The sequence below is a fragment of the Bactrocera neohumeralis genome, chromosome 4 (genome assembly GCF_024586455.1).
Source record: "Bactrocera neohumeralis isolate Rockhampton chromosome 4, APGP_CSIRO_Bneo_wtdbg2-racon-allhic-juicebox.fasta_v2, whole genome shotgun sequence".
In the NCBI taxonomy this organism is placed as follows: Eukaryota; Metazoa; Arthropoda; class Insecta; order Diptera; family Tephritidae; genus Bactrocera; species Bactrocera neohumeralis.
In genome coordinates, this window is record NC_065921.1 from 81,932,467 (window position 1) to 81,949,153 (window position 16,687).

Genomic DNA, 16,687 nt, shown 5'->3' on the forward strand with positions numbered 1-16,687 from the left:
GCTGGCCTGTTGTCTAGCTGGCGCTCCAACAATATTGCTTTGCATGTGTGTGCTTTATTTGTCGTCACTACGGCAATGGAGCTCTCCAGTTTGGTGTAGTGAAATAAGGAAAAATAAAACACGGTGTTGCTGTGTGACGCGATCGAAAGCGAGTTTATTCGGTAGCGCGCCTCCATCTAGAGAACATCAAGGTGGTCGCAATAACGACATAAACGCATAGATAATTTCATATTTGTCTGTTACAAGCGATATATTTCCGCAGTTTACGTATTTCTTGCCCACAAGCGAGCGTACATAAGTGGTAATAGCACTCCTTATCAGTTGGCGGAACGGCGTTTGGATTATAGCAATTTATAGCAGTGGCAGCAAGTGCAGCAGCGGTAGCAGCAGTAATCAGCGAAATATTAACAACATTTATGGTGGATATTTAAAAAGTTCTTGACCATAAAAAGCAAATAAACAACTTTATCATAATTTGGTGAAATTCTACAGCAAACAAAAAACAAAAACATTTACTACAACACTGTGGCAACAATTGTACAATAAAAGCACACATTTTGCAACACTGAAACAGCATTGAAAGCAATTGACAGCGTCAAAAGAGCTGACAGCAACAACAACTGTGTAGAAAGCAGAGCAATAGAGAGAGAGAGGAGGAGAGCGAGCCATTTATAGTTTGACATTTGTTGATTCTGACAAGCGTTTAGTCGCCGCAGCTGAAAGGAATCGAAGAAAAGTAATAGACCAATAGTCCGGACTGCCAAATTTTCGACGGTACATTCCGTTTGGAATTTGTGTTACATTTAGTTAAAAAATTGATTGAAATTAAAAATAGGAATCGCAATCTCTGCGCGACGTGCACGTTACCTGTGTGTTCGGTCGTTGTTTTAAGTGTGCAAGCAAATTGGACGAGCCACATGCGTTAATTTGACAGTTGCGTGCAGCTGTCTCGTCGCCTTCTTGTTGTGTGTGGTGTCCGATTCGATTCTAATACGATCCGAGATTCCCTCAAAAAGTGTCAAAAGTGCGTTTTTGTGTTTATTTTTGGAATTCAAGTGTTTGCTGTTTTGTACAGGCCACAAAAGGCACCAATAAGAGCACACACATTCCCCGTGTTTACTCTGCATATACGAATTTGATTCAATTTAGTGTTGAAACGAATGAGAAAGTGATATTACTAAATATTGTAGTGTTGAGGTTTGCAGTGACGTGCCGTGCTGTGCTGTTTGATATCGACTATCAAAGCAAGTGTTCCTCCTGCTAACAGCTGCCGTTTACGGTGTATCAAAAGCCTGCGGCAACCACAGTACCACAGCGTTTACAAGCAACCGCTTTACAAACAGCAGTTGCTGCCAAGTGTGTGTGTACGTGTTATTTAATAAAGGTGTAAACATAAATTCGTCACGGTGGAGAACTTCTACCTTAGAATGGATCCTACGCGAGGTGACTCGCGCTACAACCTCAACTATCCTATGAGCGGCATCGGCCTAAGTTTGGCCGATCAAGCCGACTTGTATGGTGGTAATCCAGCGGCTGTTAGTGCGCTTGGCGGTCGTCCACCATCAGGCGGCCTCATACAGCCGATGGGTGGTGGTGCCGGTGTTGGGTTCAGTTCCCGTGCGAGCGGTCTCATGCCCAACAGTACACAGTGTCAATCGTTGGTTAGCGGTGCTGGCAACAGTACAGGTGGCCATACAAGTCAACAGCGCGGCATCAAACGTGCTGGTTCCGATTGTTATGAAGATCATCATCGTAGTAGTAGTGCTACGGGTATGTCTACACAATCGCTGCAAGGACTCGATTGTGTTGGCGGTAGCGCGCAACAAAGTGCACAACAGCAACAGCAGCAGCAACAACAACAACAGCAACAGAGTCAAGTGAGTGGCAATGTGCCGGATGTGGTGGACGACAGTTATACTGCGTTGCAAAACAAAAAGTCACCTCCTGCTAATGGCAAGAAGACAAAAGGGCGAGTCAAAATCAAAATGGAATATATTGATAATAAATTGCGTAGATATACGACATTTTCCAAACGTAAAACCGGCATCATGAAAAAGGTGAGTGTGTCAAAAGTAAATTTAGAATAGATAAGTTACTTTTAAACGGGGAAATATGATAAGTGACACTTGATTTGACAGTATTTAATTTATGTATGACTTTGTAAGCCTTAACAGTTATGTATAAATGAACTTTTTGTGAGGCGCTATTGTTTCATTGATTTGTAGTTGAAGAAGCAGCTGTTTCTGGCAGAAAAGGGTTAGGTGTAGTCAGATGTGTGAAATGAATTTCAAATACTGTTTTTGTCGGCTAAATATTTTATTTTACAAAAGTAAAAACATCACTAAATGAGGTTTCAACTTGACTTAACAGAAATTTGAAAACAAAAAATTTAAAGGCATGGCAGTTTGTGTTAATCCATTTTCAACCGATGCTCCTAGCGTTGACCATCATTAATCCTTGAGATTCATCCAAAATCGATCGGAACAAAAAAAATTAATAGAATAATAACATAGTGTTTGATCGATTTTTTTTTAATTTACCAAATGACGGCCTCGGATTTTTTTCTGCAGATTTTCGTGTAAAAACCAAGATTTAAGTGTTGGTAAAATCCAAAATAAAAAACAAGCTTGATCAGGACTATTTTAACGTTTTCAAAAATCTGCTTAAATATAATTCACCGGTGGTCACCCGTTCAAAAACATAAGTTTTACACAAATACTTTTATACTCAATTTCCGCAAAGTAATACCCAGATGCCAGAGTACCATTCCAGAACTCCCAGAAACTCTTTACTAATTATCGTATTAACTCGAAAAGTATTTGTCTGTTTTACTTCAAAATTTCACAGAATATTTCTAAGATATTATACTAAAAAATACAAAAATATCGATTGTTTTAAAATTCTTACTACCCTTAATCTCTAAAAAAATTAAAAATACTTACGTACATTACGAAATCATCGCACGATAAGCCAAACGCTTAAGTGGTTTTCATTTAGTTTAAGTCAAACTCTTAAAGTTTATTAAACACACAAATATACATGTGTTTATTTACCTATATTCTTGTTAAGTGCTCCTCTAGTTTGTGTCTTACCATCCATATTATTGGGTACGTGTGTATCCGCTTTCTATCAGTAGGCGTCTTATCTCTAAATGCAGCAGATAGACAAAAAATAACACGCTTTAAGTTTCACGGCCTTTTCTAAGTGCATCACACGAAATAAATCAATAACAAAACTTCAAGCAGTCCGTGTAGATATTGATGTGCTAGCTACTGTGTGTGTGCTTAATACAAAATGCGTTGTGAAAATGTTAAAGATGTGCGGCTTTCAATTCGGCTAGATTGTGCAAACCATAAAAAATAAAGTGTTAACACTTTGGCACACGCTTACGCATTTGCATTTAGGCTATTTTACCTTTTATCTCCATCAGCAATCGAATTTGGAATTTATTGCGGTGGCTAAGTTGGTGTAGTTAGACTTCTGGCTTTAAGCAATTCTTTACTTTTGGATTTAATGCTTTAATCCATACTTTTCGTTGTTAGTTTCTTATTAATTTTTTTATTTTGTAACGAAGAGCAATGTGTAGCAATATTCCTGAAGAAAAATAAATAAATAAAGCCTTATAAGAAAATTTTGCTTGAATTTCTGTCTTATCAGATATACGATTTTATTGCAGGGTAACGCTGTTCCAATTGGAATTTTGTTCGAGATTTTGTCAAAATTCTAATTGAAATCTTATTACAATGTTTTGGCTTTAATAGCACTTCATTTGCTGATTTTGTTTAACATGTGTATTTTGTTATAATAATATATGCAAAAATTATTTTTTTTTAAATTAAAACCAAAAAAAATCGTTAATTCGGTTGCACCGAGCTATAACATCCACCATAAATAACAAAACAAGATAAACGGCTATCTCTTCGACCTTTCTCGCTACCTCGCTGCACGGAACTTAACACTCTTCCCCACTAAACCCAAAGCGACTATATTGACAAACTGGACGAAAGAGTACAGACTTGACCTTAATATGCAGTCGATGGCGTAATGATTCCGACTGTCAATAATCCTAAAATTTTAGATGCGACTTTTGACAGTCTGTGCTCCTTCACTCCTCATACAAATTCGATTGTAGCCAAAGTACAGAGCCGCAACAAAATCCTCAAATCGATAGTCGGTAGCAGATGGGGAAAGGACAAAGAAACGTTGTTGACAGCTTACAAGGCAATCGGCCGGCCGTTCTTTAACTACCAATATAGTCGCCTGGATGCAGTGAAACGCATACGCGAAAGCTCCGAACTACGATCTGATGCCTCTAGATGTCTCCTAGCGAGCACCTTCAGAGTGAGGCCCGTATGCTCCCACTTAAGGAGAATAAATCATCCCTGCAGTCACTTTCTCGGAGCGGAACCGCTTCCTAGGAGCATCAAGAGGTCATTCCTCAACTACGTCGACGACATCAAACAATACGCCGACCAGACTTCGGACGCAACTAATTTCCGACAAATTCTGACCGCCAGTCACAGTGGAGCCATCAACACTTTCACCGACTCCCTCTCATTGAATGGCGTACTTGAAGTTAAACCACCACCCATTGCACGAAGGCCTCGAGTTGCCTCGGGAAACGAGAAGGATCCTTGCGCAACTTCATTCAGGATATTGTAGCAGATTAAACTCTTACTTTTTCATAATAGACCCCGACATATGTCCAGCGTGCAATGAGTCCTCGCATGACAATGGCCACATCTTTGCATGCCCTGCTAACTCTTCACATCTGACACTCTTCTCCTTTTGGTCCAACCCTGTCGAAACCTTTCTTGGGTTTACCGTTGGATGACGTCGACGACAACTTATCTAATCCTTACCATCCTAACGGGGATTAGGTACCCGTTACAACAACAACAATCCTTCACAAATACAAAAGATTCCTTACAAACACTTTTTTCGGTCAGCGTGCGTTACAGCTATATATATACATATATGTTATCCGATCTGAAGAATTTCTTGGGATATTACAAGAATGCCATTGACAATAACCCAAGTCAAGTTTCGTAAAGATATCTCGTGAAATGAAAGAGCTTTCCAGACAAGGACCTAACCTACGTCTATCAATTTATATGACAGCTAAAACCTACCAGTGGTACTATATCGGCGGTCCCAACAAATGAGCTGGTTCTTAAGGAAGATAGGTTGTGTGCAAAATTTCAGATTGATATCTCTAAAACTGAGGGAGTAGTTCGCTTATATAAAGACAGACGGAATTTTACCTTTTACCGAAATTACCTCAGAAATGTTTTCTGCCGCTTTAACAACAACAAGAAAATCTGTATAAAATCGTTCTGTAAGATTTTACAGACCCTGTCGCCGACAGAAAAGAGAAATATCCCCGGCTCAGCAAATTATCTCTAAGACCGTAAACATTTTTTTTATTGGAAACATCAGCTTATTCACACGAAGTTCAACGAACTCAGCTTACTTAGTCAAATAGCAACATAGAAATAGTGCCATAGTCACACATTAACGGTATTTTCTTATAGTCTGCAATAAACAGGCACTGATTTGGACAAGAAAGTTGCCAAATATGCTTAATTTAGGACAAAGTTCTGTTGGTTAGTTAATAGAAATATGAAAAGAAAACAGCAAAAAACTGGAAAAATGCTTTGCATATAACACACACACACTCATTCATGTATGCTATGTGTAATGGTGGTGTAAATAGCAACATCTGCCAGAGGTGGGTGGCTGTATTTCATGGTAGATAAGCAAAACTCTGTCAGCAGATGCTCGTAACTACCAAAATTGGGCAGTTTTTTTTTTGAGCATTTTGCGTGGTCGCTGACAGAGTTTAGGGCGCGCGCAGCGTTTAACCACGCAAGCGACCAGTGTCCACTGCAAGCTGTGCGTTGTTGTTTTCTTTTAATATATTTTCTACATTTTGTAGATACTTGTATATATTTTAAGTGCTAAATAATGCCAAAAAAGTGTACCAAACACAATATTCGCGCACATGATATCATCGTGCGGCGTTCGACCCGGTTCATGATGAGCTGTGCTGCACAAGCCTGACTTCCATTAAGTTTCTTTTATTTTCCTCTTAAGCAACAACCACGCATGCGTGGGTTAAGTTTTGCTCATTTGACTACACAGTGACATGTTGTTGCCGTGTCATCATTCGCCATGTGTTGCTTGTATGCTTAATGTGTGTTACATAGCCATTATTGATATGAAATCTAAAGCGTAGAAACGCAAGAATATTGAAATCTGCACGCCTACAATGCTTGCAGCGGCGCATAATTATACAAATCAAAGTGTTTATTGGAAAATTTATTATTTTATTGTAAGCTTTTTATTATATTATACCTGTTCTGTGGAATAGATGATATATATACAATATTTTAGTAATTTTTTTAAATAAAATAAAAAAAGTTAACTTCGGTTGCAATATGAATAATACCCTTCATAAATAAAAAAGTTTCCATGCAAGCACTTGATTACGAACGTTAAGTTTGTATGGCAGCTATATGCTATGGTGAACCGATCTGAACAATTTCTTCGGATATTGTATAGTTACCTTGAGCAATATTCTGTGCCAAATTTCGTGAAGCTATCTCGTCAACTTAGAGAGTTTTCCATACAAGGGTTTGGTTTTGATCGATCAGTTTGTGTGGCAGCTATATGCTATAGTGATGCGATCTGAACAATTTCTTCGGATATTGTACAGTTACCTTGAGCAATATCCTGTGCCAAATTTCGTGAAGATATCACGTCAACTAGAAGAGTTTTCCATACAAGCAATTGATCTCTTTCGTTCTGTTTGTATGGCAGCTATATGCTATAGTGAACCGATCTGAACAATTTCTTCGGAGGTTGTAGCGTTGCCTTGAGCAATATTCTGTGCCAAATTTCGTGAAGGTATCTCGTCAACTAGAAAAGTTTTCCATACAAGTACTTGCTTTTTATCGTTCAGTTCGTATGATAGCTATGTGATATAGTGATCCGATCTCAACAATTTCTTCGGAGATTGCAGCATTATCTCTGATAATAATCTATGCCAAATTTCGTGATGATATCTCGGCAAAAGAAAAAGCTCTCCATACAAGTACTAGATACTGTTCGTTCAGTTTGTATGGCAGCTATATGCTATAATGGTCCGATGTAGAAAATTTCATCACATATTTTAGCATTGCCTAGGACAATAATTCGTGCAAAATTTTATGCAGATATAATCTCAACTAAAAAAATTTTCTATACAAGCACTTGATTCCGATCGTTCGGTTTGTATGGCAGCTATATGCTATAGTGTTCCGATATTGGCGATACCAACAAATGAGCAGCTTCTTAGGGAAAAAAGGACGTGTGCGAAATTTCAGCCCGATATCACAAAAACAGAGGTCTATTTCGCATATACATATACCAACAGACGGCTGAACAGACAGACAGACAAGCGGAGATGGCTAAATCGACTCAACTCTTCGTGCTGATCATTTATATATGCACAATATAGGGTCTCCGACGTTACTCACTGCATGTTGCAAACTTCGTATTAAGCTTAATGGTATACCTTGTTCAGGGTATATAAATTTCAGTTACATTCCCAAATGTCCAAAAGTCTATTTCTGCAGTCGCAGCAAAGCGTTGCAAGAATTTCACAAAGCTGCACACATGCGCATAGCGCATGCCATTCTGTCGATTGTGTAGCATGCCAAGGGGTTGCACTGTTGTGTCATTGCGGCTGCCACCATCAGAGCCACCGCCACCGCCATCAGTGCCTTGGCACACAGCTGCCACAGCACGATAAATGGCAGCCGAAACATGAATTCTACATAAACAAATACGAGCATGTGAATGCACTTTTTTCTCACATTGAACGCCAACAAACACTTCACAGCCCACCCCACACATGCCCGCCCAGCCGCACAAGAGCGGCAACACGCTTGCGCTCGGACAGGATCAAATGTGTGGAAAAATTGTCGCACGTGCGATGACCACAAATAGAACATGTAAAACAGTGGTAAAAATTAAAATACAAATAAAAGCAGCAATAACAACAACAACACTAGAGTAGCGTAGCGCTGCCTGCGCCTCTTCCGCACTTTCCCCTGCCGGCGCAGACAGCCGCTTGTGGCAGCGCAATTGCGCGCAAAATAACAATGCATTTGTAGAGGCCAATCGGTAAGCGAAAAGGATGCCGCCAAAAGGTGTTAAATTGAATTTACGAAGGATTGCAGCGGCTTGTCGCAGTTTGTCTGCCAAAGGTGGCTGCCGAAGGCCTGCTTGCTACTTGTAAATCTGCGTAGTTTTGCACAGAAGTGCCAAAGCGGCAGCAACACAACGCCGGCAACAAACACACTTGCATAAAATAACAACAACAACCACACAAGCTGGTTGCTACAACGAGCTTCACACGTCGGCATTACCACTGACAATGGTCTGCCCAGCAGCGCGCTCGTTTGTTCCGGGAGGAAGACACAGTTGTCTGTTTGTCTGCGCATGTTGTTGTTGTTATTGCAGTGATTTCTCTTGTTGTTTTTGCTGTTGCTGTAGTTTGATTGCGATTACGATGGCGTTCGATGCGGCGAGAGATCGGTTGGTTGGTTGGTTAAGCAGCGCGCGCGCGCGCGCACCTAAATTCAAGCGCTTACATCCGCGCGCTGATCGTCGCTTTCCGATAAAGCCCAAACATTGTGTCGCAAACACAAATAATCGCGTTCTAACAAATGATTTGGTCTCTGCGGAGCAAACAAACAAAAGCGTAAACGTAGATTTTACTCGGATGTTAAATGTATAACACGATTGTTGTTGTTGCTGCGCGCGCACAGTGAAAGAACGTACCGACGATTGGGCGTTCGGACGCGCCACGATTGTTGTTGTTGGCGCGCACATTGAGCTAACGTACCGACGATTGCGCGTTCGGGCGCGCCGTCACTTGGTCGCTACGTCGATCTCTCCGTTCGCGCGTTCAAGCGAATTGTAAGTCAACGAAATGCGACAACGAGCCAACGCGGAGCCGCGCTACGCCGCGTACGAACCTCAACCGAACGTAGTTGCTGCTTCTTCTTTTCCTTCTTACCGCGCTATGCTCCTGTGCCTCTACTTTGTAATTTCCTTGTACTTGCTTTTACTTAAGCAGCTTCCTCAAGCGCTGCGCTCGTTTGCGCTGCTTATTAAATGCAAGCAACTACAACGCACGCACACATACACACACAGACGTACAATGGCTCTCAAGTTAATGTATGTGCCAGCGACGCGGATCGCACTATGCGCGCGCCGTTGGCGGTGCGTGCATGCTCGAGCGCGGCGCTGCGCACACGTAGGACAGGAGCTGCCTTTGGCGCACCATAGGCCTGTCAAGTTAGTCAATGCTGAAGTTTGCATTGGAAATTCAATGTGACGCATGCTTAACTAACCACATACAAACAAACCTTGCTTTTATGCTGTATATGCTTCTTTCTGCTTAACTCCATATATTTAAGTACATACATACATACATACATATGTATGTTTGCCAGTTTGTATGTGGATATAAATCTACCACGCGTCTAACGATTTAACATTGATTGTTGTGTGCCTGGGAATATTTAGATTGCTATACAAATACATTTTAACTTCTGCCATACGCGCTGATTGCCTGCCAATGTGCGCTTTGCTTGCTTGTTCTTGCCATTAAGCTTTGATTGCGCTTTGAGAAATTATCATTTGTATTGTAATGTTATTAGTTGTGTTGTTGTTCTTGTTGCTGTTGTTGTATTTTATTGCTTAACTAGCTAGCTAATCGTACCAATTATCATTCTGCATGAATACCTGCTCGGCGCAGTTCATAAATAAGCCGAGCGCTTGACTGACAGGTCGGTACAAATATTTTTACTTTGTTAGACAAGCGCGTTTGACAGTAAATATGATTGTTTACCATGTCGCATGTTGTTGTTATTATTATTGTTTTTATTAATTGGAACTGTAGTTCGATATATATTTTAGTTTTGTATTGGTAATGAGTTCTTGAAATGTTGACACCTATCTATGGAGACATTTTACTTAGTGTCGACACACCTTTTTTTGATTTGTCTCATACTGTGCTATATATGTAACAGGTGAATTGAAAGGTTTCCGGCCTGACACACATGTAGATGGCGCTACTAGAATTAAATCGATATGATTTTAGTAAGCCCTCAAAAGGAGGATGAAGTAATGTGTAGAAGTTCACGCAAGTGAGGAGAGTTCTCTGAGCGCCATTTACTTGGGAGTGGCCGGAAACAATTCTTTTACGATTTCCGGTCTTAGACCAAATATTCCCTGGGCAGCCAAAAATCATCCGCTTAAAGTCAAGCTAAAGTGAGAAGGGGAACCATCCCAGGGTTGTGCGCTGGGTTTGGAATCCGCCACGTAAAAAACGCCTCCAATAAAAAGGAAACAACAGCCGCGGATGAGAGACCATCCTTATGATGACGACCACCGTAAACGCATTAAGGATTTCGATTTAAGGGCATGCAGCTGGAATGTCCTGTCCCTTATTTAGGACGGTGCCGCTGCCCAGCTGGTTGATGTCCTTGTAAGAGTAAAGGCTGCCATCACCGTCGTCCAAGAAGTTCATTGGACGGGACAAGGACTGCGGCGAGTAGGTCCTTGTGGCATTTACTACAGTGACCATATAAAGAGGCGCAAATTCAGCGTGAGATTCGTGGAAATGAGTTGAGGCTGATCGACTGTGGTATCTGTAGTACTAGATTTCAGCATAGGATAATGCATCAAGCTACCTGGTTGCCCCCGGTTCGAAACGCCATCAACCAGATCGATCGTACCAGGTTCTAACATCGACTCGGACCACTATCTTGTTGCAGCCAAGATTCGCCTCTGTGCAGCAAAAAACGCACGTCAACAAACACAAGGAAGGTTCAACGTCGTGAAGCTCCAATCACAACAGACAGCCGGACGATTTTCTACCCGACTTGCACTGCTCTCTGAGAGGACTCGTCATCACTCGGCATAAGGGAACTGGGGGATGACATTTCAAGCTCCTAACGTACAGCTGCAACCGAATCCTTTGTTTTTCGGACAAGGCAAAAGAACAGCTGGTACGATGAGGAGTGCCGTCTCGCAGTGGGGAAAAAACAAACTATCGCATTTGAAGAAAGTGTTGTTTCATCAAGGCAATACATCGTGTCGCAAGTCAGCGGAAACGACGGCAATAATCCATGAATTAGGCTTCACATGCCACCATACCTACCGTATTCTCCGGATCTAGACCCCAGCGACAATTTCCTGTTCACAGATTGTAAAAGGATACTGGCTGGGAAGAAATTTTCATCGAATGAAGAGGTGATCGTACTACAAAAAATGTTAACGAAAAGTTGGATGGTCACTATAATCGGTGTATCACCCTTGAAGGGAACTGTGTTGAATAAAAACCCGAAGTTTGTCATGAAAATATGTTTTACTATGACAGGTTAGGGACTTTTCAATTGACCAGCTTCCAAAAATCTTTCTATTCGGTCGTTCACCAAGTAATTTCGTCTGATGACAACAACTGATCTTATTTGCCCAAGGAAGACCGAAAACAGCATTTTTGGCACTCAAACAGAAGAGGCCAGAATTGGTCAAGAGAATAAGTATACAGAACCTACTCCCTCAAGTTTAAGACATTAATACATTTAGCTACTGAAACCTTCCATAATATACTCCGACATTATGATTGGTCTAACTAGGTCAACTAGACACGATATGATTAGTCTAAGTCCTGTTATCAGCTCAGACACTCTCTTATAAGTTATTTGTCAAGTTAAAATTTATAATATCCATAATTTCTACATAATTAACACTTGGTTTCCTTCCATTCCAGGCATACGAACTGTCCACACTAACCGGCACCCAAGTGATGCTGTTAGTCGCCTCCGAGACTGGACACGTTTACACGTTCGCCACCCGCAAACTACAACCAATGATCACATCCGAGGCTGGTAAACAACTAATACAAACATGTCTCAACTCACCGGATCCGCCCAGTGTGGGTGGCGGTGATCAACGCATGTCAGCGACTGGCTTCGAAGAGACCGAATTAAGCTATAACATAGCGGACGAGGACTCAAAAGTAAGACAATTAATTTACGGTCATCACGGTCACGCCCATCTCAGTCATCCGCAAGCGCCTGCATCACACTACGGACTCGAGCAGAGTATAATGCAATCGCCATATAGCGGTGGTCAACCATCGCCACTGTCGCATGCGCAAGCATATGCAACACATGGCGGGCATGCGCATCACACGCACGTGCCACATGTGCCACATTCGACGCACTCGCATATGTCGCATACGCATGCGCAGCGATAGGTTAGTTAGGCGTGCGTGTGTGTGTGGGTGCCATGCCTGCCTACAAATTGCTGGCCGTTACGAGGTCTACGTTAAGCGTTAGTACTATATAGCAAAAATATAGCGAAAGCATAACAAGCTTTTGAAAGCTTTTGCTGAGCTTTCATGCTTATGAAAGCTTTTGCCGAGCTTTCATGTTTATGAAAGCTTTTGCTGAGCTTTCGTGTTTATGACAGCTTTTGCCGAGCTTTCATGTTTATGAAAGCTTTTGCTGAGCTTTCATGTTTATGAAAACTTTTGTTGAGCTTTCATGCTTATGAAGCTTTTACCGAGCTTTCATGTCTATGAAAGCTTGCCACATATGCGCGCATGTGCTTTCGCGGCAGTGCGCGCAAAAGTTTGTCGTATATAGTTTATATACATATATTTTTGTGGCAATTTATGGTGTCAGCTGTCAACTGTCAGCTGTCATGTCATTATTTTTATGAGTTAACTTAACACTTTTTCACTTTTTCAACGCGTGTACTTAAACAGTTAAACAATTAGTTAAAATCCAGACATTCCAAACTGTGCCTTACATTTTAACTACCGTTATTTTGTTTGCATACGACAAAATAGTCGTTCATATTCGTAAGCTTTCTCCACTACAATTACACTTGGTTGTATGTAACGAATATAAACGAATATGAGTAATGATCTCGCCTCTAATTAGCACATAAATGCTCAATAATTTAATATGTTATGAACGGTAATATATACATACTTGTATATATATATTAATGAAAGAAAATACAAAAACAAAAACGTACGAATATACGAAACTAGTCATTTATGATGAGTTGACACGAAACTGAAAACGGTAACCAGACAAAATCCACAGACCAACCACTCTCGTACACACCCACTACCCACTCGTACATACATACATACTATCTACAATTCTGTTCGTAAATCTCAAGTAAGTTGAACTGTGCCATATTTTTACTTCAATTTCACGAAAAGAAGCTGAAACTGAGAACAATACTGCATCGCAGTCAAGTTTCAGCACGGACTGCATAAATGTAGTGAAGCGCGCTTTTAGGCGCACATCCTTGCGTCATTGTCCCTACGTCTTCCCTACGTGCAATCACAACAACGTGTACCCCAGTGCCATAAATTGGAGCTTACTGTACCCACTCTAGCAAACAATAGCAGCAACAACACAACAGTTGTTGTTGCAAACGGACGAAAAGTGCAAAAAGCGCGCAAAGTGAGCAACTAGTGAATTGTTTTTTTGTTTAATAATTATTTAATGGAAAATCTTAAACTGAATTCAGTGCCATTTTTGAACCAACTCGAAGGCTTTAAGTTTCAAACGGCTATTTGCAGAAAGTAGAAAAAGTAGCAAGCAACAAAAGTGAAAAAAAAGTAAAAAACAAACTAAAAAAATATATTTTTTTAATTTCGAATAATTTGTGCAATAAATGATTTACATACATATTTAATTACCAATTACATAAATGAAATGATATAGTTATACATGAATACATACATACATACACATATAGTATGTGAATAATATGCAATTATGAGTTGCAATATTATTCTGCTGCAGAGTCTATGTAGTGTTGGCGCATGGCGGATATGAGATTGCGCGTGATCACGTGGATAATGTGTTTGTTTTCATATATACAAGTAGTATATAGTTATAGATTTTGTAAGTAGTAAGTGTTTAGTTGTTGTAAGCTTATATATATACATATATAGACATATATACGTAAAAGAAATTATTAGACACAGTTGCTTATTATTGTTGTTAATGTAGATTTGCAAAATCGAAATGAAAAGACAGCATTTTAATGCTTCCAATGCGTGCGTGTAGTGGTTGAAGAGTTGCAAGAAAACAACAATGCGTGATAATTTCAAAGGAAATAACAAGTTCAGTTAATTATAATGTTAAAAATTATTTTTATAAAGTTGCTAGCTCGAAAAGAAAATAAAAGATATTTATTAACTGTTAAAAAAATTAAAATTATTTTGATAAAGATTTTACCTTAAATAAAAAAAAATAATAATTTTTACCTTATTTTTTACTAAATATTAAATTTTTTATTTCAAAAAATTTCCAATGCATGTAAAAATTGTTTTAATATCAGATAATTTCAATGATAAAAATTATTTTGATAAAATTATAGAATTAAATTCTAATATTTTTCCAAATATTTTCTGTAAGATTTGTGGAACAACTATATTTTAGTATAGATTTTTGTTTAAAATTTTTCTTTTAATCCAATACAAAAATTAAATATTTTCTAAATTATTTTGTTACAAATGCATATTAAATAAGTATTTATTAAAGATTTTAGATAAATACAAAAAACAAAATTCATAACCTAAAAACTAAAATCCAAATGTAAGACAAAAAAAATTGACAAAATAAAAATATATTAAAAATAAATAAAAAATTTATTAAAATAAAATAATAAAAAAAATAATAATTCAGAAAATTAATAAAAAAATTTACAAAATTACAAAATTTAATTAAAAATAAATAAATTAGCTAAAATAATTAATTAAAAAATTACTTAAATAAATAAAATTAAAAAATATTACATTTACGTATATTGTTTACTAACCCTTTAACAAAATTTGCGAATACTTGTTTTTAACCTCAAATGATTAAACCAAAAACTTTAAAATTATTGTTTGCGCTAAAAATTTACTATCAATTAACTACAAGATTCTAATAAACAGGATAAACTCAATAAATTTTTAAAAGTTTACTAGCAAAAAAATTTTAAAATATTTTTTTTTTACAAAATTACAAAGATTTTTATTTATAATATTACAAAAAACGTTAATAGAACAACTAAAAATAATACAAAGCAGTAATATTTAAAAAAAATAATATATAAAAAAAATAAATATAATAATAATAGAATTTTTGAAATTTATACTTTTTTATTACATATTTGATTTTTTTCTAAATTTTTTATTAAATTAACTACAATATATAAAAAAATAATAATAATATAATAAAATTAACATTATTACACATATTTTGTTTTTAATTTTTTTTATAAATTTTTGTTTACTATAATATTCACTTGTCTGATGTAGCAATTAAAAATAACAATTAACTTGCTACAAGTTAATAAAATAAAATGAAATTCTATAAATTTAAAATTAAAAAAAAAATTACAAAAATTTCACAAAAAATATTTTTTACAATTTTTTTTTTATTTTTTTAAATTATAATAATCCGTTCGTGCCTCATAGGACAATAAAAAATGATATAAAACAGAAATAATATAAAAAATTGTATACATACCCATATATAAAAAAAAACCAAACTTTCAAGCAATATTTATTAAAAAAAAAAATTACATAAAAATTTTTCTAAAATTGCAGTTAATAAAAAAATAAAATTCTATAAATTTAAATATTTTTGCGAACAAAGAAAAATTACAAAAATTTCACAAAAATATTTTTTACAAAATCATTTTTTTTAACCCTTATAATTATAAAAATTTTTCCTGCATGATAGGACAATAAAAACAGAAATAATATAAAAATAACAAATAAAAAAATCAAACAATAAAATAATAAAATTTTTGAAATAAATATTTTTTACACATTTTTAAACTTCTTATTTTCAAATTAAAGATATTAAAAAATACATAGCAAAATAGCATAAAATTAACAATTTTTGTTAATAACAGATTTATTTATGAAAATTCTGTTACAACAATATTCTCTAGTCTAACTACAAGTTAATAAAAAAATAAAATTCAATAAATTTAAAAGTATTTGCCTTTTTCTTGGCAAATATAATATACATATAAATGACGATATTTCACAGCCTCTCCAAAATATTTTTATTTATAAAATTAGAAAAATTTTTTTTATGAAAAAAATTAATTTTTTTATAAAAATTATTTTTTTTATATAAATTATTTTTTTTTGGAAAAATTCTTTAAAATTTAATTTTTTTTAAAAACATTAATATTAAAAATTTTTGATTTTTCGATTAAGTTAAAAAATTGAGAATAATTCACAAAATATATTTTTTTTTACAATATTAAATATCTTTTTTTTTACGAAAAAAATAAGACATTTTTTTTAATTTTACAAAACCTAATTAAAAATTTTTATTTTTATTAAATTTTTTTTTTAAATAAACATTTATTCATATAATTAAAAATATCTCTTTCTCCTTGATGGAACAATTAAAAATAATTTCAAAGGAAATAATCGATATACATACAAAAAAAAGGCTTCAAAATAAAAGAAGTTTTGAAATTAATATTTTATATACAATTTTGAATTATTTTCCCAAATTTTGTTAAAATAATTTTTATTACAAAATTCGTCCTATCAGTTGATAAAAAATTAATATAAAAATGGATA

At 36.5% G+C, this 16,687-nt stretch overlaps 1 protein-coding gene across 2 annotated transcripts in view; it reads left to right on the forward strand.

Moving 5' to 3' along the window:
• Nucleotides 1–171: 171 nt before the first annotated feature.
• Nucleotides 172–16,687, forward strand: part of LOC126755299 (serum response factor homolog) — a 58,173-nt gene continuing 41,657 nt past the window's right edge. Inside the window, exons 1-2 of one of the 2 annotated variants that reach the window (XM_050467767.1) lie at nucleotides 172–2,057; nucleotides 11,831–12,384. In XM_050467767.1, coding sequence (XP_050323724.1) covers nucleotides 1,428–2,057; nucleotides 11,831–12,319 — 1,119 coding nt within the window. In that variant the 5' untranslated portion in view covers nucleotides 172–1,427 and the 3' untranslated portion in view covers nucleotides 12,320–12,384. Of the gene's footprint in view, nucleotides 2,058–11,830; nucleotides 12,385–16,687 lie in introns of those variants that run through there. The other variant, XM_050467766.1, reaches the window with a different exon arrangement.